The 24369-nt window shown below is 39.9% G+C and overlaps 1 protein-coding gene across 2 annotated transcripts in view; it reads left to right on the top strand.

Moving 5' to 3' along the window:
- Window positions 1-343: 343 nt before the first annotated feature.
- DNAJC15 (DnaJ heat shock protein family (Hsp40) member C15) overlaps window positions 344-24369 on the top strand; it is an 89338-nt gene continuing 65312 nt past the window's right edge. Inside the window, exons 1-7 of one of the 2 annotated variants that reach the window (XM_078390707.1) lie at window positions 344-386; window positions 471-597; window positions 7198-7249; window positions 9869-9942; window positions 15890-15966; window positions 17209-17279; window positions 22178-22446. In XM_078390707.1, coding sequence (XP_078246833.1) covers window positions 508-597; window positions 7198-7249; window positions 9869-9942; window positions 15890-15966; window positions 17209-17279; window positions 22178-22248 — 435 coding nt within the window. In that variant the 5' untranslated portion in view covers window positions 344-386; window positions 471-507 and the 3' untranslated portion in view covers window positions 22249-22446. Of the gene's footprint in view, window positions 598-7197; window positions 7250-9868; window positions 9943-15889; window positions 15967-17208; window positions 17280-22177; window positions 22447-24369 lie in introns of those variants that run through there. The other variant, XM_072994779.2, reaches the window with a different exon arrangement.

Genomic DNA, 24369 nt, shown 5'->3' with positions numbered 1-24369 from the left:
AGTATATCGTTCTAATACTTCACCATCTTTAGGTGAGGAAAAAAAAAACTAGCACGCAAGCTATACTTAGTCCAACAGTGTCGGCTTCACCAAGCAAACAATGGATAATTGACCCCCATGCTTTCGTAATAAACAACCAGGTGCCACAAGATCATGTAGTTTTTGCTGAAACCGTCAAACTCAGCTACCCCCTTCCGGAAAATAAACCAATTTACCCAACGGGATGAATTAACCTTACAGAACCCCCCAACCTTTCCCGTTGCTTAGCAGCCGCCCACCCAACTCCATCCCGCAAACACTACAGAAACCGGTAGGATTGCGAACGGGGTCACGGGATCTCAGATCCTGCGCATGCTCGGTGTAAAGTAAAAGGAAAAGCTAGCTCGGTAAGGAAACGACGCGCGGCCGCTCCTTCCAACGAAATTTGCGCAGCGCGATTGTGACAGACGGCGTAATTTTGTCCTTCGTAGGCCCCTGTACATACAGGTTCTTTCGCTTCGGAGAACTATGACGGGAGCACATGGGGGCTCCTCGGAGGCCCTTCGTTACCCCGAGTACGTAGCCGGCAGCGGGTCCCCGGACTTAAACAGAGGGCTGGTAAGTGTGGAGCGAAAGGAGAAAGCCTTGAGTAGAACGGAGGCCTGCTCCTCGGGTCTTCACGTTTGTTGAGTAACAGCCTCGTCGTGAGCATGCGCACTTGTGCTTTTCAGGGAGCCGGCTCTGTGCTTCCTGGGCCCCCTCAGAGGACGTTGGCGTCTCTTCCCAGATGTTCTGCCCTGGCTTGGAAGCCTGGTAGCGGGGCAGGCGTCTTTCTCCCGCGCGGTTACTGGTCGAGGTTCACAATGTAGAATCCCCTCACGCCCTTTCCACAGGCCCCATCCCGCTGAGAAGGCCCGTGGAAGGCAGAGAAAGCGATGGGGTTATCCGGCACGGAATGGGGGGGGGGGAGGAGGGTTTTACCTGTCGAATTTCTGCCTGCCTAACAGTTGTTAAAGGCGCAAGATTCCTTTCAGAAAATAAGGAGATGCCCCCCACTTTCTAACTTCAAAAGCATGGAGGTTGCAGTATATTTCATTTCGCAGTTGCTCTTCAGCTCAGTTTAGATTGGGGCAGGGAAAGGGGAACATGTGGGTCTCCACGTGTTGAGGTGTAACCCCCAGGGTCTTGGTGATATCTGCAGGCCGGCAATATCTGGAGGAGAACAGGTTGCCCATCTCTGAACTAGGACAATAATCTCCAGTCTTCACGGGGCTGGGAGCCATATTTGCTGCTCCCATGTACCGGTTTTAACCAGATGCATCTAGTCTTGTCCAGGTGTGAAAGGGGCGAGGCTCCTGTATCTTTAATAAGTGCATAGAAGAATCTTTGTAGTACATGGAAATTGTGGAGAGCTAGTGTGGTATAGCAGTTATGAACTGGGATGCAGGAGAGTCAAATCGTTGCTTGGCTATGGAAACTCATTGGAGGATGAGAATTGTAAACTACTCCTTGAATATCATATACAGTATCTTGAAAACTGGAACCTAACATGATCGCTGTGCAGAGGGAAATGGAGTTGTGCATGCACGCGCGCGCACACACACACACACACACACACACACACACACACACACACACACACACACACACACACACAGAGCTTAGCGGGAACCTTGTTTACGGTGTCTCCCTGTTCAGTTTTTTCTTTAGGTATAATGTGCTCAGAAGTGGTGTATTGTTCCTTCTGAGGGTGTTCCGCGACTGTGCAGTTTTCCCAAAGCTAAACAGGCTGGCTTTTCTTCCAGGAAGCATAGTAGGGAAATCATGCTCTGCAGCAGCTTCACAGTATCAAATCAAATAAATTTATTGTCATTGTAAGTACAGTATATACATAGTATACTCATACAATGAAATTCACACAGACACCCAGAGACCAGACCCACATGCACACACATAAGAAATCCCCAAACATTCCCCACCCACTAAAAATCCCCTACTTAGAATACAAACATCTACACCGCACGCTAAGTAACACTGTCCAACTATTCATTACTGTTGGTCTTTAAGCTCATTATTAAGTGCAGTTATAGCTCTGGGATAAAAACTGTTCAGAAAATGTGTGGTCCAAGTCTTAAATGTTCTATATCTTCTGCCAGACGGCAACAATTCAAAAAAGTTGTAAGTAGGATGGGAAGTCTCTCAAGATATTGTGTGTCTTCCTCAGACAGCAGGATGTGAAGATGTCATCCAGGGTTGATAGCTGGAGCCGATGATATTCTGGGCAATTTTAATGGTTCTCTGTAGAGCTTTTTGGTCCGCTACTGAGCTACTCCCAAACCATACCAGAATGCCATAAGTTAGGATATTCAATGGTGCTACGATAGTAGGACAGAAGTAAATGCTGAGATAAATTTAATTTCCCGGGCATTCTCAGGAAATACAGCCTCTTCTGTGCATTCTTTACTAGCATGTTGGCATTTATAGTCCATGTATCAGGAACCTTTTCCTAAAACCTACAAAATAAGGTCATACTTATTGAAATTTAGTCAAATGTACACTTTATCCAGTAAGACATTTCTGAGGCATCTGCTGTGTTCTATTCTGTATTTATAAAGAATTGAGTCTGTAGTCCAGTACTCATTTATCTGGGATGTGGTATAAAGGTGTTTCATGATGAAATCAAACCTTAGTGAACCTCATCTATCCACACACTTCTTGTGTGCAAAATCTTTAGCCTGAGAATCAACAATATCAGAGGACAAATTCCAACACTTGTTTGTCAAGGAGGAACTAATTTGAACTTGAATTTTCTTGTGCTAGAACCTTGAATGTAGATTGTTTGTGATATGATGAAGATTATCTTTGTATGTTTCTGGAATTTATCTGAAAGTTGGGTGTAATGCCAAGGTCAGTGGAAGATAGATGGCCATCTGAGTACAGCTACACTCAGCTGTTCCACTGCTCTGTTTTGCCCTGCCATCCGAAGGATATTTTAGAGATACTGTACTTCATCCACCTACTCCAGAGAATTAGTTGTATTTGCAGGATGTGGGGAGAGAAAAAAAGATCAAGATACAGCTCCAATTCCTTACCAAAACCTGTCAAACAATTACAGATTGTACAGCCTGATCTTTCGAAAGGACTTGGTGAGTGGTGCTCCTGTTATCCTGTGCTCAAATAGATATGAGGTTCTTGGGTCAGAATCGGAAACCCAGTGTTCAGCAGATTAAATTTCCCCTTTAAACAGTGAATCATAATTGGGAGCTGAGTTTGCTAGCCCCAGACTCACCCAGCCAGAAAACTCCCCAAGAAAGCAGAAACTAATCAGGAGAAACTGCCACTGGACATAATATCAGAATATTCCCTCCTTTTGGCTGAGACTGTTAAAAATATTTTCCAACAGCTTACCTTAACCTCCAGCAAACTTGATTCATTAAGCCATGCTTTTGATGTTCTCAACCAGAAGATTACAGAGGCTCTCCCCTCACTAAATTCACCAGAGAGCCCTGTTAACAGCAACTTTACATTGCCTGACAAGGGGGCACAGACTTTGCAGGTGATTTCTCCAAGAAGAGGCAACAGCTGGAGGTGTGAACCAGGGGGACAAGGGGGGATATCTCCTCCGCTGCAGACCACCCAAATAGTTCTGCATGTTGCTAATAACCAGGTAAATGAAGAATGCTAGACAAACAGCAGATCTGCTCAACATTCACTGAGTCAGCTATTGCACTCAGATATCTGGTTTATTGACCTACAGAAAATTGAAAAACTACCCAGGTCCACCACCAAGGAGAAGAGTTTTACTGACTTTCAAACAGGCTACCATACTTTCCATGCTACTAAAAATGAAAAGGTACCTGTCTTTCTCTCTCTGGTATATTACCCTGTTTCCCCTAAAATAAGCCCTACCCCCAAAATAAGCCCCAGTTAAGTGAAACCCACCCTCCACCATTGTGCAGCAACCAGAAGATGACATGACTATATTTGAATAAATGTAGATTGTTGTACATTGGGGGGGGGGACCCTGAAAATAAGCCCTAAGGCGTTTTTGGAGCAAAAAATAATATAAGACCCTGTCTTATTTTCAGGGAAACACGGTAGCAAATAGAGCTTTTGCTGATGAAAAAGTTTATCCTTTGTCTACAACCCATACTGGCAGAGTACTTATCCCCTTCTGGCCTTCAAACATCCATGTTTCCAGCCTTCCTAACCAAAACATCAACCTTGTCATAGAACAATGATAAAGGAACAGCAGCTATCAGCACCTAACTTGCTAAAGGACAGAGCGTTGCAGTCAATTAGGAGAGGCAAACAGCCTCATGACCACCCATTCCCCTTGCATTGTTTGCTGGCTTGTTGAGAAGGTTGCTGGCAACCAAAATATGATCAAAATTTGATGTTTGTTACAAAATTTTACAAAAATATGTAACCCTTTAAAAAGGTCAAACTATGATTTTTCAGGAAAAATAAAACCCACTTTTCACGAGATTACTCCTAAACATGTTTTAACTTGCTTATAAATTCAAATAAAAGTTGCAGAAAAAATATGACATGCCATAGAAACCCTGGCCCTAATTATTTGTATATTATTGGTAATGTGTTTTTAAACTGTTTAATCTATAAAAAAACCACTTTAACTTTGTTTTATATTACAGCCTTCTCAAAATAATTCTCAAATATAGTCAAGTAACTGTATCATAAAATGAGAAGCAGTAGAACTCCAACACCCCAAGCCATCTAAAATAGTGACACAGACAGGAACAGTTTAAAAATTTTATTAGGAGACTTCACCCAATTTAGTAATCACAAATATCAATAGTCAGGACTTTAAAACACATTTAAAAACAAAGAAGGGCCTAAATAATGTCAGGGAGTTTGGAAAGGTCTTTTCTTTTGTGCCTGCCACCTTGATGGATCTTGCAAATTGGCCAGAGAACAGGGCCTCAAGGATTCCTTGGGTTTGCAACAAGATCAATTGTTTGGATTCTACACCATACTGTTATAATCCGAACTTCTTTTATCACCTGACATAAAGTACTTGTTTTCTTTGTCATATCTTTGAGGGCAGGGGCAACAAATATCTCCCTTTCCTATTAGTGAAATGAGCACCCTAATTACCTCATGTCTCATATTGTAAGAATTAATGTTTGTAAACTCTTTCAAGAGGCTTAGATTAAAGATGCTGTACAAGTGGAAAGAATTATTCTTGAAAATGATGAGTTGGGTTTCTGTAACAAGGCAAAACATGACAAGAATTCCAACAGTGAACTGTAATCACTTGAAGTGGTGCATCTGCTGGAGTGTTAAAGAATATTAATGTGATTTCTTTGGGAATGAAAGCAAGCTCGGAATAAGTATAATGTATTAGCTACATGTTAGTGCTATTAGAAACTAGTAAGGTTTAGTTTGATGAATTTTGTATTGAGTCCCTAAATTAACACTTTTTCTGTATGTTGTCAAATGTTCTATTTTGTGAGGAATTCATGAAGAAAACATGCAGGTTCAGTAACTAAAACAATTCAGCTGAAAAATTATAGTGCTATAAACCCACTAGTGTAAATTTCAGCTGTGAATTGCTGGAAGTTATGAAATCGTTATAGGCATTTGCTATACCAGGTCACATGGCTGGTGTGCAATAACAGATACGTATGTTGATTAATTTAATTAATATGTGGCAATTCAAAACTGAGACTTAAGCAATGGAATTACGCAAGCAGGCGTTACTAACAGGATTCTGGCCAATTGTTTGGGAGTATAGTATTGTTGCAGTTGAAAATTTTTATATTTAGGTATTCTTTTTCACTATAAATATTCCTGAGTTTCTCACTGCAAATCAGTTTTAAAGATAACCAGGCTTTCTGTGCAGCCCATACCTCAATTTTATTACAACGCTGGCAACCGATATGTCCCGGCAGCCCTACAAGTTTTTAAATCTAAAGTTACACCGCAAATTCTGCATGGCATCCCAATTTGGCAAAATGCCATGGATTGCTCAATGGAACAGCTACAATCCCACTTCTTACGTGAGGTATTAGGCCTACCAAGGTACATTCCCTACTTGGTACTCTGTCTTGAGACTGGACTATCTACATTGGAAATGATGGCATGGCAGAACTTTTTAATTCTGGCAAAACATGTTTTATAACTCAGACCAAGACAGCTTATTGTATCAGCTTCTGCAAGATTCTGACTCTCCTTTTGGGTCTACTGCCCTTTTTGAAAAACTTATTCACCTAGCTCTTTAGTTTCACTAAGTCTAGAGCTAGTATTTTGAACAGTTAAGAGATGCATTATGAACATTGAGTTTCAGGAATTATGGAATGGAGCTGATAAGTCTTGTTCCCCGTTGTCTCTCTACATCCCCTTTAAAATGAGACAACCAGCTGCTTACCTTGTGCTGCTTAAATGTCCACAAAACCGCAGGGCCTTTTCTCTGGCCAGATGTAGTCATGCCTGGTGCTGTATCATATGGTAGGTATAACGGAACCCCTTATCACGAAATATATTGTCCATATAACAAGGGTGCTTTGGAAACCTTTACTCACGTGCTCTTGCACTGTCCACTTCATCGGGACTGTCGCAAAAAGGATGTCACCTCAATATTATTAGAGCTGGAGGGGAAATCGGATCTGGACAAGTTCTGTTTTATCTTATCTGTGGAGGTGGTCGATATTACGGAACAAGTAGCTGTTTTTCTTGGGTCAGTTGTTAGGAGGCGAAGCCCTGACTGCAAATGAATGTATTTGTTTCATGCTCCCTGTGAATCCGGAAATCTAACAAAATAGCCTGACTATATTTATTTTATATGCCAACAAAGGTTTATTGTTATTATTATTGAAAATTTGTGCCCACCTATGTTGCGCTTTAAGTCTTATTTTATAATCTGCAAGAAATAAATGCAGTTTATTCAGTTTCATTTTGAATATGAGCCATCCTGGTTCTTATCATTAAATATTTGAGAGATTGATGTAGAAGAGATGGAGGGGGTGAGAGTACAAAATGGAAGGAAGTTGCTTAGTGCTATATAGACAGGGTTGTATTTAATCTGCATTAGACAAAAGTAGGATTTCTCTCAAGAAAGGCTAAATTCTGTAACCCGTATAAATCAAGTGTTTGTATTTTAAATTACTTGGATACCCTTAGTGTTTGTTATACAGTAGTTTCATCTGAGGATTGTGAAATGATGTACTGAATTCTACCTACTTCTTTTTTAAATAGGCCAGATCTATGATAGCAGTCGGTCTTGGTGTTGCAGCTGTTGCTTTTGCGGGTAAGTACAACAATTGTATGCATATTTAACTACTTAAACTGGAATATAATATAATACTTCGAACAATACGGGGTGATTTCCTACTTGGACTCATAGGGGCCTAGACAAAAATATTCCAGCAAAATCAGAAATGACCAGATAGTGAGCTTCATTTAAAAAAAACCAAAACAAATAAACCCTGTTTATACTGTAGAATATGCAGCCTTTTGTGCAAGTCAGAGCATTAGATTCTTTGATCTGTACATACTACAGCCCTGTTCACCATATATAATTCTGTTCTAGAAAAGAAAGGCAGGTAGGGACAGGAGGCTTAAGAGGATGGGTGCTTCAATCTGAGCTAATGCAAAAGGGACTGCAAAATTACCATTGGATTATAGTTCTTACAACATTCTATTACTATATTAACTTGCCTGCTTCTTTAGTTTAGAAGTTGAATATGATCCTGCACTTGTTTGGAACTTTAGTTCCAGCAGTAGCTAGAAATAGTTTTTGCTAATATTATCTTCTAAAAAACTAACAATTTCTGCACCATTTTGATTGTAGGATGGAGTGGTTTTCTCTTGCTAATACAGTGGTACCACGACTTAAGAACTTAATCCGTATTGGGACTGTGTTCTTAAGTCGAAACGTTCTTAAGCTGAATCACCATTTCTCATAGGAATGCATTGAAAACCATTTAAATCTGTATCTGCTGTTTTTCGTTCTTAAATCGAGGTGCTGTTCTTAAGTCGAAGCATTAGTTCCCATAGGAACTAATGCAAAGCCAGTTAATCCGTATCTACCACTAGGCAGTGAATTTTTTTCTTCTTCTTTTGACCTAAGGTGAACTTAGGTCAGTTTAGAACCTTTTTTTGGTTCTTAAGTTGAGGCTCCGTTCTCAAGTCTAAGCAACCTTTTGCGAATGGAGCCGTTCTTCACTCGAATTGTTCATATGTAGGGACGTTCTCAAGTCACGGTACCACTGTAGGAGTGGTGTGCATCTGACCATTTGATTCTCTTCATCTTTCTGGTATTGGACCTTTCTGCTTCACTCAAACTTGATTCAGCTCCAGTTTCAGAAAGAAAATAGTAACCACATGACTGACAGGTGAAAAAAAGATTTGATAGTTAACTGGCCATACAAGAGCAACTTATGTTTATGATATGAAAGTAAGATTTTAGTTGTATGATATGAACTTGGTAGTTTTTTTATAATGGTTGAAATCCTGTTGCTTAACATAGCATGTTGCAGAGTAGGCCCCTTGAATCAGTGATGATTTGATGAGTCAACTCCTGTGTAAGTTCCATTGATTACTCAGCCATTGAATCATCGTCATCTTTTTATTTTTAACAGAAGCTACTTTTTGGTTTACAAATCCTGGATTGTTTTTGTTTTGAAAATAGCCACAAGGTAATATGTCATGCATAACACTGGCCAATACAGTGGGGTCTTGACTTGAGAACTTAATCAGTATTGGAAGGCGGTTCTCAAGTCAAAAAGTTTGTAAGTCAAGTCTCCATTGACCTACAGTGCATTGAAAACTGATTAATCCCGTAACAGGCTGTTTTTGTTCCATTTTGGTTTTTTGTACTGGAACACATAGTCAAACTCAAAATAGCATACTCTTTCTGTGTTTGATCAAATGTGTTCTTACTCTTGTTTGAAAAAGACAGTGTAAGTAACTATGGCAGTATTTAAACAGCAGTGGAAGAAGTACACTACCTTTTCTCTGGTTGTGGTGAAAGTAAGAGTGTCTGTGACACAGTGGTCCCCAACCTTTTTTACTCCATGGACTGTTTAGTATGTGTGTGGGGGCGTCTGCGTGTGTGTATGCGTGCTGGATTATGTCTGTGTGTGGGGGCATACATTCATGGCGACTGTGTGTGCGAGGAAGCGTGCATAGGGAGGCAGGAGATCTGTTTCCATGGCCCGGTCCTGCCAAGGCCACAGACTGGGACTGGTCCGTGGACTGGGGGTTGGGGACTCCTGCCATAACAGGTTAAACAGCAATTCTAGACTTTGTGAAGGGGTTTCTGAATGGTTATCATGTGGTAGCAATGCACTCTGAGCAGAGCAACATCTTGTGACTGCATGTTACAAATCTTATCATTCAGTAGCTTTCAAAGAATTCCTGCCAGTTTTTATTAATAAGGGTGGGCATTTAGTGCTGTGAACAGAATGAAGGGTACCACTGTATGTCACAGTGACCATTCACTTAGGAGCATCAGAGAACTTTAAAAAGTAAATTCACAGGCAGGTAAATAAATATAGTAAAAAATTGTAACTTTCCCTGAAAATCAGAGTTGTTGTTTTTTAAAAGCACACCCAAGCAGATAGAAGTACTAACTTAAGATTTTTGCAATTCCTACATATTTTCTTTAAAAATGTTTTCCACTTTGATGCAGTAAACTCTAAAGACTATATGCACCTGCCAACTCATCATGATGCTGTGCCGGGCTTGCCTCCAAAACCAGCCACTCAGAATAGTTTGAATCAGGAAAAGGGCAACACTTTGCTCCTTTGGACAAATGAAATGAAAAATTAGATTCTTCTCTGTTTTCACACAAAATTACTGTTGCCACAAGCTTGCTTAGCAAACGAACAGATGTAAGCTTGCTTTTTGTTTTAATATTTTATAGGTCGATATGCATTCCAGTTTTGGAAACCACTAGAACAAGTTATCTCAGGAACAGCAAGAAAAATCTCAGCTGCTGTAAGTGTTGAGCTCATGACTCCTTGGGGGATGAAGTGTTTTTTCAGCGTACATGTACCTATCCTGTATAGATGACCTCTTCATGTAACTGATGAATAAGAATCTGCCCAACAAAACCTTATGCTGTACATAGATTTGTTGAACTATCATGTTTCATATAAAACTCTGTTTTTATTGCAACAGATTAATGAGGATACTCCACATATTTTCCAAGTGACACGACAAAGTGATGAAAATGTATACAATTTTAAAAACTAGTTTTCAGTGTCTGACTTTGTGTTCTGTGTGCCAAAGACTAGATGACAGAAACTAGTGTGAGCTTCAGTACTTTCTGCTAGTAAGAATGTGGCTTTCAAGCCCACTGAGATCACCAACTCCTAATCTGGTGCACATCTATTCTTCATAGATCCTCTCACCAATAATATTGCAGTTTTAAAATGATAAATTCAGATAATGAAGTAACACATTTTACTGCTTCTCAGAAACTGCTCTAGTATAATACTTGCGTACTTCTGATTTTTAGAAGCATGCACGAATTACATTGGAGAAGTTTTTGATTCTCTGTGATTCTGGTGTGTGGATTTCAATCTAATAGATCCACCACTGACATGGTATTTTCCCTCAGACAGTTGCAGGAGAAATGTAGGGAACGACAGCCACTCTTTGTGGCCTTCATACATCTTACAAAAACTTTTGATTTGTTTAGCAGGGACGGCCTTTTTAAAATTCTTCCCAAGATTGGATGTCCACCTTGACTCCTTAACATCATCAGGTCCTTTCATGAGGAAATGAAGGGCACTGTAGTTTTTAATGGCTCAACAACAGATCCCTTTGACATCTGAAGCAGAGTGAAACAGGGCTGTGTCCTTACACTGACCCTGTTTGGGATCTTTTTTGCTGTCATGCTGAAGCACGCCTTTGAAACTGCAACAGAAGGTGTCGATCTGTGGACTAGATCAGATGGAAAGCTCTTTAATCTCTCTAGATTGAGAGTGAAGACCAAAGTCCAGCTGAAATGTGTGTGAGACTTCATCTTCATGATGCAGCTGTTGTTGCCCACTCTGCTGAAGACCTCCAACAACTCATGAATCATTTCAGCAAGGCCTGCCAAAACTTTGGATTAACAGTCAGCCTGAAGAAAACACAAGTCATGGGCCAGGGTGTGGACTCATCTCCCTCTATTATCATCTCTACACAAGAACTGGAGGTTGTTCATGATTACATGTACCTTGGCTCAACGATCTCTGACTCTCTCTCTCTCTAGATGTCGAGCTAGATAAATGCATTGGCAAAGCAGCTACCATGTTCTTTAGATTCACAAAGAGAGTATGACTTAATAAGAAGCTGATGACATATACCAAGATCCAGGTCTATGGAGCCTGTATCCTGAGCATGGCAGGAGAGGAAGCTGAGCACATTCCGTATGCGTTGTCTCTGACACATTTTTGGTATCACCTGGCAAGACAAAGTTCCAAAGAGAGTAGTCCTAGAATGAGCTGGAATATTTAGCATGTACAGTGGTGCTTCACATGACGATGTTAATTCGTTCTGCGAAAATCACTGTGAAACACAAACGTCATGCGATTTAAGAAAGCCAATAGAAACGCATTAAAACCCGATTAATGCATTCCTAAGGGCTTCAAACTCACAGTCCAGCGAAGATCCTCTATAGTGTGGCCATTTTCGCTGCCTGTGTAGCGAGGAATCCATGCCAGAAAACAGCGGCCGGCCATTTTTTTTACCCGGTGGCCATTTTGAAACTGCTGATCAGCTGTGCGAAAATCATTGCTTAGTGATGAGCGGTTACCGAAACAGGGGGCCGCTCATCGCAAAGCGAAATTCCCCCATAGGGAACATCGTTTTGCGATTGCAAAAACATTGTTGTTATGCGATTTCGTCAAACGGAGCACTCGTAATGCGAGGTACCACTATATACATTACTGAAACAGCGGCGTCTACATTGGCTTGGGCATGTTGTGAGAATGGCTGATGGTCGGATTCCAAAAGATTTCCTGTATGGAGAATTAGTGCAGAGAAATCGCCCCAGAGGGAGACCACAGCTGCGATACTAAGATATCTGCAAACGGGATCTGAAGGCCTTAGGAATGGACCTCAACAAATGGGAAACCTTGGCATCTGAGCATTCAGCCTGGAGGCAGGCGGTACATCATGGCCTCTCACATTTTGAAGAGACACTTGTCCAGCAGGCCGAGGCAAAGAGGCAGTCCCGAAACCAGCAAAATCAGGGAGCTGGACAGGGGACAGATTGGATTCGTCTTCAGTGTGGAAGGCATTGTTACTCTCAAATTGGCCTTCTCAACCAGACTAGATGCTGTTCCAAGTCCTCCATACAGAGCATCATGTTACCATAGTATCTCGAGACTGAAGGATGCCTCATCTTTAAAAAAATCTGATTTTTAGTGTGGTCAAAATAGCTGTGTTAAATGGAATTTCACATCAACATGTTTTCTTAGAGGAAGTTAAGTTGGATTCAAAGTGGCTGACTTGTCCCTTAGATCAAACGTTATAGCTATAAATCTGAAGATTCTCAGTCATCCAGGTGAAGTTATCTGGAAATTGAGTCATGGCAACTGCACTTCTTTCTTATTAGGTTGAAATTAGAGATGGGGACGAAAATAAAAACAGATGGTTTTTTCCAACAAATATAGCCAATTTCTCACATATTCATCAATCCATATTCATTAAATTTTAAGTCCGGATGAATACGGTTTGATGACTATTTCCCTGGTTTTATTTGTTGAGCCATTGATTTGTCTATATTCGTTATCCTTTTTGGGCCCTTTACCATCTCTGAGCTTGCTGGACGGTGCCAATCAGAAGCTCTGGCCGATCAGGAGATCCTGGGTTGGCATATCAGGCAGCCAATAACACTATTGATAGGGCTGTGGGGGGCGTAACTTTTACAGAGGCTTTATAAGCTTTTCCCCTGCAGCCATTTCCCACTTCTGTTCTTTCTCTCTAGAGAGAACAGTTGCTGTTGGCTTGTGCTGTTGCTACTTGCTTGCTAGCTGTGGTTGTGGTTTCACTTTTGCTGCAGCAAAGCAAACACTTCTTTTTCTTTCTTTTTTTTTATTAGTACAATTTTATTGGGAATTTGGGGAGGGATTTCTAGCATTTCAGTTAACTTTGCTGCCAAATACCTCATTGCCTCCTGGGGGCAAACTCCACTGGCAAATGTGATGTTGCTGAAGACAAACTCAATGCCTCATGTCTGTGTGTGCCTGCCAGAGACAAACCAAGCTACCTCAGTGCCAAGTATCTCTCATTCTGCTGGGGCCAAATATAACTCCCTCAATGCCATGGGCTTCTGTAACCTCGTGGTAAACTATCCTGGGGGGACCCAATTTGTGGGTGAATCACTCAGATATCCAGTCTTCACCAAATTTTGTGGGCATGTTGGGGAAAGACATATGAAGCTTTGGTATGATTCCGGATTCTCTAAGTACCTGGGGTGAGTTTTCCTGAGTGTTTCCTCCTTGAGACTATATCACTCAGGGATCCATTACCCAATGTTCACCGAACTTTCTGGACTTGTAGAAAACCATCTGAGAAAGCTTCCCTGCAAATTTGGTGTCTCTAGGTGCTTGGGGGGCAGTTTTATAGCCTTTTAAAGTGAATATGAATTGATGAATTGATTCATATTCATTGAATTGTTAACCTTGACAAATCACAAATCAAAACAAATCACCATTTTTTTATTCGTCCCCATCTCTAGTTGAAATGTTTCACTACTCATCCAAGTAGCTTTTTCAGTCTGAGGAGAGTTGGAAGGAGATTCCTCATATATCCTCCACATTGGTTTCACTTCCCCCTGGTCTCACTATGCTTGTTAGATGGACAACGAACATGGAGGATATATCAGGGATCTCCTTCCAGCTCTTCTTGGACAGAAGAAGCTACTTGGATGAGCAGTGAAACTTTTCAGCCTGATAAGAAGGAAGTCCAGTACTTGTGATTTGAACTATTTTCTAACATTATCACAGATTTTTGAATAGTATTTAAGATGGCATGAACTTCAATACTAGTTGCCTTTTTTCTTTTCTTAATTCGTATTAGTTGTTTTTAAAAGGATTCTTCATCTATGGTTCTAAAGTTCTCTCAGTATCTACATCAGACTCCTGAACCTAGCTCTTTCCACATCTGTTGGACTCTAACTTCCATAATCTTGAGCCAACATAGCTGTTGACTTGAGGTGTTGGAAACTGTCATCCCAAACATGTGGAGAAATTTGAGTTAGGTAAGATGAATATATTTTCTTAAACTATGCTACAAGTATATTAAGTTGCATAATCTACAAGTGCTGTGCATTTGAAATTCCAAAGTCATCTGTTCACATTGTAGTAAAAACATTATGAAGTGAAGTCCTTGAGTCTTACTTATTTTAGTGAAATATCTGGGTCCATGCTTAAATGTCTCCCACTGAAATCGTGTTAGCTGGATCATTCTCTGTGACCCTAGACATTTTTGCTTTCTGTATATCTAATTTATTTCCAAATCTGTTTTTGACAATCTAAACAGTTTCTGACGTGAACTATCTGAAACTGAAGAACATTTTTAATGAGGATGTCTTTCAAATACTAACAGCTTCCCATACTATGAAATCTTGACACATTGAGTGTGGTTTTAGGCATCTTTCAATCTTATAAAATAGTTATTTTTTATTATTTTAAAGCAAACTTATTGCAATCACAGTTATATTTTCACAGGAGATATTACCCATCAGAATTTTGAAAACATAAAACAAATTTCTTAATTTGTTGTCCACATATAAGAGTGTGATTTGATGCGGTCCAAAATTGACCTTTGTATCATGCAATACTATTAAAATGTACATGAATTTTACTGACCTTTGATAAGAACTAATACAATTTTTAGGAGGAATTAAATAGCCTCTTAATGAGGGTGAAAGAGGAGAGTGCAAAAAATGGTCTGAAGCTCAACATCAAAAAAAACTAAGATCATGGCCACTGGTCCCATCACCTCCTGGCAAATAGAAGGGGAAGATATGGAGGCAGTTACAAATTTTACTTTTGAATTGTGGTGTCAGAGGAGACTCTTGAGAGTCCCCTGGACTGCAAAGAGAACAAACCTATCCATTTTGAAGGAAATCAACCCTGAGTTCTCACTGGAAGGACAGATCCTGAAGCTGAGGCTCCAATACTTTGACCATCTCATGAGAAGAGAAGACTCCCTGGAAAAGACCCTGATATTGGGAAAGTGTGAAGGCAAGAGGAGAAGGGGGCGACAGAGGACGAGATGGTTGGACAGTGTCATCGAAGTGACCACCATGAATTTGACACAACTCCAGGAGGCAGTGGAAGACAGGAGGGCCTGGCGTGCTCTCCGATTCCATAAAGAGTCGGACACGACTAAACAACAACAACAATAGAATTTTATCTTGTGCCTCTTTCCATGGCCATTAGCCTCTATTTACCACAGAGATATTGTAGGATGCATGCCACAGATTGCTAGAAATTAAGTCTCAGCATGCTAAAGCGATCCTCCTGTTTACATGTTGATGTGTACAGTGCTTGAAGCAGTTTTATTACCAGAAATGACACCTAGAACCTTGCAGCTGAAAAGCCAACCCAAGAGGAGCGATTGCTATCTCTTACATCTTTTCATTTTTTAAGAGCCTCGGGTGACTCTTCTGAAGATTGGGGAAATGCTGTTCTCTGAAAGTATGTTTAATCTTTCCTCCCATGCTGTTTCCAGTGTGAAGCCCCCATCTCTGAACTCCTATTAGCTTTGCAGATAAAAGAAAGAAACATAAAACAGGTAGAGACCTGTCTTTCTTCCTGTGCAGGGCTTAGCCTTGATTGCTGTTCAGCTGTAGTTCTCTGGCTTCAAATGTGTATCATTCATGTGACAGAAGTGAGGTTATTGTACATTGATCTAATTACTTAATCTTGTGTGTCTCATTCAGAGTCTTTCTTCCTATTATAAAGGCGGATTTGAACCAAAAATGAATCGTCGAGAAGCTAGTCTTATTTTAGGCATAAGGTAAGTTGTTCTGCATTTGAGACAGAATCTATTTAGTGCCCAACCTGAAAAATGGCATAAAACACAGGGCAAAAACACTCATCTCAATAGCTTTCATTTAAATAAGCATCTTAAAAGAAGTGACATCTGTAACTGTGAATTTTCTGTTTCTCCATGGTAAAATCTAAGTGCAAAGGTAGGGGGTACCTCTATAATAATTGTGTGCTATTAAGTCAATTCTGACTTATGGCAGCCCTTTTCAGGACTTTCTAGACAGAGAGAACTCTGAAGCAGTTTACCATTCCCTTCTTCTGGGGGTGGCCTGGGACTATGCAGCTTGTCCAAGACCACACTAGCCAGTTCTTGGGATGGACAGTGGGGAATTGAGCTCCCGGTCTCTGGCTCTGCAGCCCAGTATCTAACTCACTGATCCAGCCAGCCAGCTGTTAGACTACTACAAAATCAGAAACAAATGCTGGCTTTTGGTGTATATGGGCTTTCATCACGCTGGGCTCCACTTTATCTGTGGAAGATTCAGAAAAAAATACAGGAGTTCCAAAAATCAAGGCTAGATGACTATTCCAGTTTCAAAATGAGGGCTGCAATGTTAGTTTTAAATTCCACCTTTGACAATCTTGTTTGAATTGTCCCAAGCCTGCCAGACAGGAGGTTGCTGGCCACTCAGCAGTCCTCTCCCTCACTTCATTGCCTTACATTGAAACTAATGTTCCTGTTCTTTGGCTTTCCTTTGCAAAAGTTTCACTTTTAAAATCAGTAGTATTTATTGACCTTTACATATTGCCTTTATCTCAGTGCATCTACTATAGTTTGCAAAATAAAATAATGGTTTGAAGGCAGAGTGAGTGGAGAGAAAAGTGGAGAACTGAACAAATTTGGGCATCAGTTTGTAGATATTAAACACAGCCCTAAATGAAACACTCAGCTACAGTCTGCATGCGTTTACATTTATATGGAATTTATAGCACAAAGAAATGCATGCACATTTCATAACTTCTGGCATGGCTCACATCTACCAATGGTCAGCTAAAATGGTTACTCATATGGGCAAATGTGAGTGGCTCAGAGAACACAAAACTGGAAGACTTTGGAGTGGAATTCTGTCTCCAAGACTGCAGTATCATCTTTTGCCCACCAGATGGCAAAGATCCCTAGTTTTTATGTTTTTAAGATGCAAACAGATTGCTATTTTACACTCTGCAAAAGTAATTATTTTTGGTAAGCACTCTGAATTTATCTTTATAGTCCATCTGCTGGCAAGGACAAGATTAGAACTGCTCACAGGCAAATCATGCTTTTGAATCATCCTGATAAAGGTATGTTCTCAGTTTCATGGATACTGGTTGATGCTGTCAAGCCTTTTCTCATTACTCTGACACTTCATTGCTAAGTTCAGAAATTCTTATTTCAAACTAAATTTTAAAGCGTTACTCACAGTATGTTCAGCTTGTATAAAGCAATTTAGCATCAGGCCTCTATGAACCATAGCAGGGAATCTAATGGCTGCCTTTGGGGTCATTCACTAGATCACAAGCCTAAGTGGCTGTCAAGCCGTGAGATTCAGAAACTGCTGTATCAAGCTGTTAGCTTTTGAAGAAGAGGGGATGTTAGTCATGAAGCTGTGAAAAAGCCCATGTCTATTTCATTGGAATCTTTGCATCCCTGAAAAAAGATAAACCCACACATTTTTAGCAGAATACTATACCAATGATAAATATACATACTAGATTTTAATGTTCCTGAAAACTGTAAAGCCAGGCACAGATGTTTTAACTAGCTGGGTTTTTAATGTAAATGTATCTCCCCCAAAAGCTCTTATTATAACTTTAACTACACTACAGCTGGGTGAGAAGGAAAGCCCATATGTTCATTGCTGTTTGTACTTTGATACAACAGATGGTTGAGAGTTGCACAGTATTTAAAAAGCTAGAGGGGGGAAAGTCAAGATTTTTATATCTATTTGACAGATTTGTAGCATTTTCCTTCTCATTCGAGTGTATAAAAATATTTTTGACCTCATTAAGGTGAGGTATGGTGCACACACTTTTTTGGTATTGGTTCTCTTCACTCTTTCACTGTGTATTTGTACTTAAAATTATTTTCTGCAACTTGCTGTACATATTCAGACTTAAAGAGTCAAAGAATAAAGCATCTTTGGACATGAAGAATTGTACTTGTGATGAAATTATGATCAAAATACTGCTGTTCCATCTTAATTCAGTCAAAAGAGAAGCTTGCACCTAATTGTTTTTTTCAAAAGGACTTTCACTCTATGAGACAACATAGCAACAGTTGTGAGTCACCATCGGCCAGTGCCTTATAAAGCTTTTTAAAGAGAACACCTCCTTCTCCTTCCACCTATCTCCATTGTTTCTGCATAGCTGCTCCTGGGGTGGGGTACCTAGTGTGGTGTAGAGCCTAGGTTCTTAACCTTTGTTACTCGGATGTTTTTGAACTGCAACTCCCAGAAACCCCAGCCAGCACAGTTGGTGGTGAAGGCTTCTGGGAGTTGCAGTCCAAAACTCCTGAGTAACCCAAGGTTAAGAACCAGTGGTGTAGAGCACAGCGTAGTGGTCTAATACTTAGGAGGCTTGGGTTCAGTTCTCTCACTTAGGGGTGGAACTGTTCAACCACTCCTTAAATACCTCACTTATCTTTAAAACCTTATTAGGATTGCTTAAGTCAGTTCTGACTTAATGACACATTATAACAACAAACTCCTAGGACACAAATATATTTATTTAAAATATGTTTAACCTGCCTTTCTCCTGAAAAAAGACCTAAGGCGGCTTACATCATTAAAAAGACAATACTTAAAATCTAAAAACAGTAGTATAGAAATATTTAAAAGAATTAAATAAATATTGTATTTAAAATGGTAAATAAAATCAGTATTAAAACATATTTCACATTTTGAGGCCCAGGTTTTAGCTCTTGTAATGACCTGCTGTATGTTTTTTTTTTCTTACCTCATTTTCCTTACTTGAGTAAGCACAATCTGTCAGTTTTTAGGAGGTAGGCCTTGGCTAAGATGCTAATAATCATATCAATCAGTCAAATTTAATGTTGTCACTAAGTGTTTATTTCTGTTCTAGAAGTTTACATTGAAGACAGAAAACATAATCACAGTAGGCAAAAAACCCTAAAATATTAGAACTTTGGGAAAAAAATCAGTTGACAGCTGTAGATGGTTGTCTGATATTGCTATTAATCCCTATATTTCTTTTCCTTTAACACAGTCGGTATTAGATCTAATTGTGCAACATATATTCCTTTGAATGTCTTAGTTTATCTGTATCTGCACTGGATATTTTGCTGGTCTTCAGTACTGTACGTTGTTTTAAGTTTGTGCAATCTGTCATGCAACATTAACACCAGTTTCACTCCTTAGTGACTGTATGACTAGCAGAGGCTTCACTCTGGAGTACCTGAGTAAACTTTACTTGAGATTTTCATTGCTGATATCCTTATCAATTTGCAGAAATGTCTTAGTGTCATAATACTATACGACTGTCTTACAGTGCTGCATTAGGTACCTTAGTAAATGGTTAAGTTTTAAATTTACTTGCTGTTTACCCATCTTGTGCTTGTATTGCATTTAAACACAGATGAAATCTATTGCCAGAGGTAATAACAGTATACTTTCTTTATGAAGAATATAACATCTATATGCATCTTATCCTCCCCAAAACTCTATGTGGTCTACGTGATTCTCTTATTTATTTTGTTTTGTTTTGTTTTGTTTTATTTATAGAGCTTATAAAACATCTGACTTAGTGAGAACATTGTTTTGGGCGGTTTACATGATTAGGAAAAGCACACAAGAACTAAAATTTTTTAAAAAACTAGAATGCAAGACACCACAAACTAAAACAGATAAGGTGACCTAAGTTTGACACCTGATAACTTAAATCAAGCCAAATAGCAAATTCTCTCCTTTTGTGAAATAAGCTCAGTTCAGAAGGAGTGACTGGCTGAGTTCTTTCAGAAACATATTCTTCACCATGACTTCCAACACATTTGTCAAAATCTTAACTGCAGACTTTGCACATGTGTGCACACATCATTGCTTGCTTGAGAGATCCAGGCTTCCTAAGCATTCGTTTTACATTCATCAGTAAATGCTTTAATGTAAATACTTGGTCACATTACCAAAATATGTGTGAGTTCCATGGATCAAAATTCGCTTCCTCAGATATGAGGAGGTGGGTTTCTGAGGATTTCAACTCACAAAAGCTCACACAGAAAGAAATCGGCTAGTCTTTAAGGTGCCATAATACTTCCCCTGCCCTTGCCCCAAATACGTATTTTACTACCATGGCCACCTCTTTGGAACCTTGTTTTTGGTTGTCCTTCTTCCCCAAGCCCTATCTGTGCACTTTGGAAAGCACAGCAATATCCTCCCAATCTGTTTTTCTCTTTAACACACCTCTTTTTAACCAATGCCTTACTTAGCGAAGCAGTGTTAGTCTAAAGTGTGGGTTTTTTGGCTATCTTTCTCCATGGAAAAGGGCATAAAAGTGTGTGTTGAATGGTTGTTGTGGGTTTTTCGGGCTCTTTGGCCGTGTTCTGAAGGTTGTTCTTCCTAACATTTCGCCAGTCTCTGTGGCCGGCATCTTCAGAGGACAGCACTCTGTGCTCTGGTGTAGTTTGCTTGGGAGTGGAGTACAGAGTGCTGTCCTTTGAAGATGCCGGCCACAGAGACTGGCGAAACATTAGGAAGAACAACCTTCTGAACACAGCCAAAGAGCCCGAAAAACCCACAACAACCATTAGATCCCGGCCGTGAAAGCCTTTGCGAATACATTGTGTATTGAATATTTAGATGTGATTAAATTCCTGTTTTGGAAGCACAGGAGACTGTCCTGAACCTTTCTGGTTCTGTGAAGGTAAGGAATCATATATCTTGTTCTAAAGGGCTTCCTGGTGTTACACAGGATAAAGGATGTGCAGAATTCATTTGCCCACGCAGGGTTTCATGGGGCTTAATGTCATGTTTCAAAGCATTTGTATGCCCATGTTTCCTCTCTCCTAGCCATGAAAGGCTGGTATGCAGGTGTTGCACATAAAGGAGACAGCACATTGGTTAAATGTAAGATTTTACAAAAGGTAATCAAACATGGTTTCACAAGGACTTTTCACATATTGAGTGCCCCATAGGAATCAGCTCTAATGCTGACCTTGCACTTGGTTCTTCCACATTGTTATTCTTTTGAACAGGTGCTTAGAAAAGGTTGTTCACAACATCCTGTTGTTGAAAGCACATTTTCACAGACAAGTGTCTAGGTGTGTGTCGCTGCGTGGTGAGCTTGTGACAGCAGACCTTTGGATGCCGTTTTCAGCAGTAGGAGACAGATGGTTGGCACTCAAGGGGAGAGTAAAAAACAAACAAACACCAGGACTGCTGAACTGTAATCACATTGTTAGATGGACTGGAAAGTAGTAATAGTGTTGAGGACTGGGAGGAAAGCATTTTGTGTTTAAATAGCTTTAATATGACACTCTAGTCTGGTATGTGTGTGTCTTAAATCAAGAATAGGGCATAACTTGCTTTGTGTACTTTAATTGCTCTTTATTAAAAATATCCCTACTGTGGTTTCTTCAAATAATTGTGTAAGAAGCTAAATAAAACCTGCTGTCTTGAAACACATTTGGTCTGACTTCACTGTTTGATGCTATGACTGTGTACAGATAAGGCTTTGTTATAAAACTGATACTGAGAAAAAGAACCTAACTTTTCTTAGTATATAAAGCAACTGTCTTTATATCTTAATATCTAAAGAATTCAGAATTCCATCACTACACTGGAATGGTTTAAAAGATTTTACCAGGGCTTCGCTCTATGATGCTCAATATGATATTCATAATTTCCCAATCCTGTTGGCTTTAAAAAAAATACTAGACAATTCCCAGAATCAGCTCTTGGATGTACGTTTGCCAATAAATATCTTGTAATATTATGCAAGCAGCTTATACTGAGATGTCTCATTTCAAAATATTGCCTGTGGATTTTCCAGAGAACATTGTCTTTTTGGGAAAGTGGGAAATGGCTTGTAAATTTCTTGTTGCTATATTAATTTCTTATGCTAGTTTCTTGGATGAAAGTTAATGGAATTTAATTTGTGATGTGATCTATGAAAGTTAAAATGTAGGAACTATGTTGTTAAGAGAAATGTAGAACTATATTGTATTTCCTTTTTCTTCTTTACTTTAGGTGGCTCACCTTACTTAGCAGCAAAAATCAATGAAGCAAAAGATTTGTTGGAATCAAGCAATAAACATTAGGACTCCAGGATTTACCTTAAGAAACATGGAACTTTACATTCTGTCTACAAAACATCAAGTAGATGATACCACAACTACTTACGTTCTTTCCTTCCAGATTGGACAACAGTGTTAAAGGACGGAGCTGCAGTCTCATTCATAAACACTTGAAGACACAGTTTTAATGATATAATAATAAAATCATCTGTTACTTTCTCATTAGGAATCTCGCTTGTACCATTCTTGTAGAAAAAGTACATTACATGGATTTTACGTTTGAAAGATAGCCACGACCATATGGAGGAGATGCAAGATTAATACTGTCCTTTTCCTAGTCTTCCACAAAAACATGAAGCTTCATTCAGAAATGTAACACACTGTGTACTAACATTAAATTATAAAAGATTACACCACTGTGCAGCAGGGAATAAAGTACTGGAGTCCAAATGCAAATTATGCCCCACCATATTTATTTATTTCTAATATTTCTAGACCACATTTAACAGCAAAGCTCTCCCAAAGTGGCTTACAGTACATAATAAAGTTCTATGGAGTATTACTATAAACTAATACTGGCAATAGTAACAAACTGTCCAGCCAAGACTATGAAAATCTAAGACTCAATTTTAGCTAAAAGCCAAAAAGAATCCAGTACAACATAGTGAAAAAAAGTGTCAGAGTCAACAAAAAGTATCATTATAACTCTAAAGCTTATGATGATGATGGAACTTTACTGACACAGGATAGTGATCTGTTCCAGAGATGTGAGGCCAGTGTGGCAAGCCTTCATCTTTGTACTTGCCAGCATGGCTGCTTCAAAAGGCAAGGAAGTGAGAAAGGCATCTGCTACTGAGTTAAAACTAACTACCCTGTTACTGATAAATGCTGTTCTGCCAAATGACTTGGTCCCAGTGTCATCTGCCTCCTGCAGTATCTGGATTGGGGAATACCTTTATTGGATCACTAAAATACATTAAAAACAAAATGAGCTATCATGCCATCCAAGAGTTTTCATCAGGATGGGAATTGTGGAGCTTGTGGCAGAGTTAGGGAAGTTGAAGGATCTGGAATTACGCTATTCTCTAGGTACTCTTTCTAAGCAGCCATTTTGTCTTGCTCAAGATAGTATTCCAGATGGCCTCACCCTTGGTTTTACTGGCCTGTGGGAAAATAGAAAAGGACTCTTGGGCAGCTGATATGTATGCACCTACAGTCTCCCAAAGGGTAGCGTCCTGACACCATTACTTTTTAACATTTACACAAATGATCAACCAACATCCCCATGCTCCAGGAGTTTTATTTATGCTGGTGGTCTTGCCTTGGCAGTCTAGGGAGAAACCTTCGAGGCCATCAAGCACCAGCTGCATTAGAAGATCTTTTCTTATATTCTAAAAGCAACCAGCAGCAACTAAACCCTTTAAAAACAGGTCTGTTCCTTCCACTTAAAGAACAGAAGCAGAGAGGAAGCTATGAGTTAGTTGGGAAAGCAGGTTTGGGACATTGCCCTGCCCAAAGGGTTTGGGCATCGTTCCTGAATTAAAACTTGATCCCCCCCCCCAAGAAAAATTGTCTAAACACAAAATTGCTACCAGAAATAACATACTTAGGAAACTGACTGGGTCAGGCTGGGGTGCACACCCAGAAACAAGAAGAACAGTTTTGGCCCTGTGCTGCTCCACAGCAGAATTTGTTTAGGCATCCTTCAGTCTTGAGAGACTATGGTAACGTGCTCTGTATGGAGGACTTGGAACAGCGTCTAGTGTGGCTGAGAAGGCCAATTCAAGAGTGACAACCCCACAATGAAGAAAAATACAATCTCCCCTGTCCAGCTCCCTGATTTTGCTGGTTTCGGGACTGCCTCTTTGCCTCGGCCTGCTGGACAAGTGTCTCTTCAAATTGGGAGAGGCTGTGATGTACCGCTTGCCTCCAGGCTGAACACTCAAATGTCAAAGTTTCCCATCTGTTGAGGTCCATTCCTAAGGCTTTCAGAATCTGCTTCCAGATATCCTTGTATCACAGCTGTGGTCTCCCTCTGGGGCGATTTCCCTGCACTAATTCTCCATACAAGAGATCTTTTGGAATCTGACCATCAGCCATTCTCACAACATGCCCAAGCCAACACAGACGTTGCTGTTTCAGTAA

Source organism: Pogona vitticeps, chromosome 3 (genome assembly GCF_051106095.1).
Source record: "Pogona vitticeps strain Pit_001003342236 chromosome 3, PviZW2.1, whole genome shotgun sequence".
Taxonomy (NCBI): domain Eukaryota; kingdom Metazoa; phylum Chordata; class Lepidosauria; order Squamata; family Agamidae; genus Pogona; species Pogona vitticeps.
This window is presented reverse-complemented; position numbering and strand designations above follow the sequence as displayed.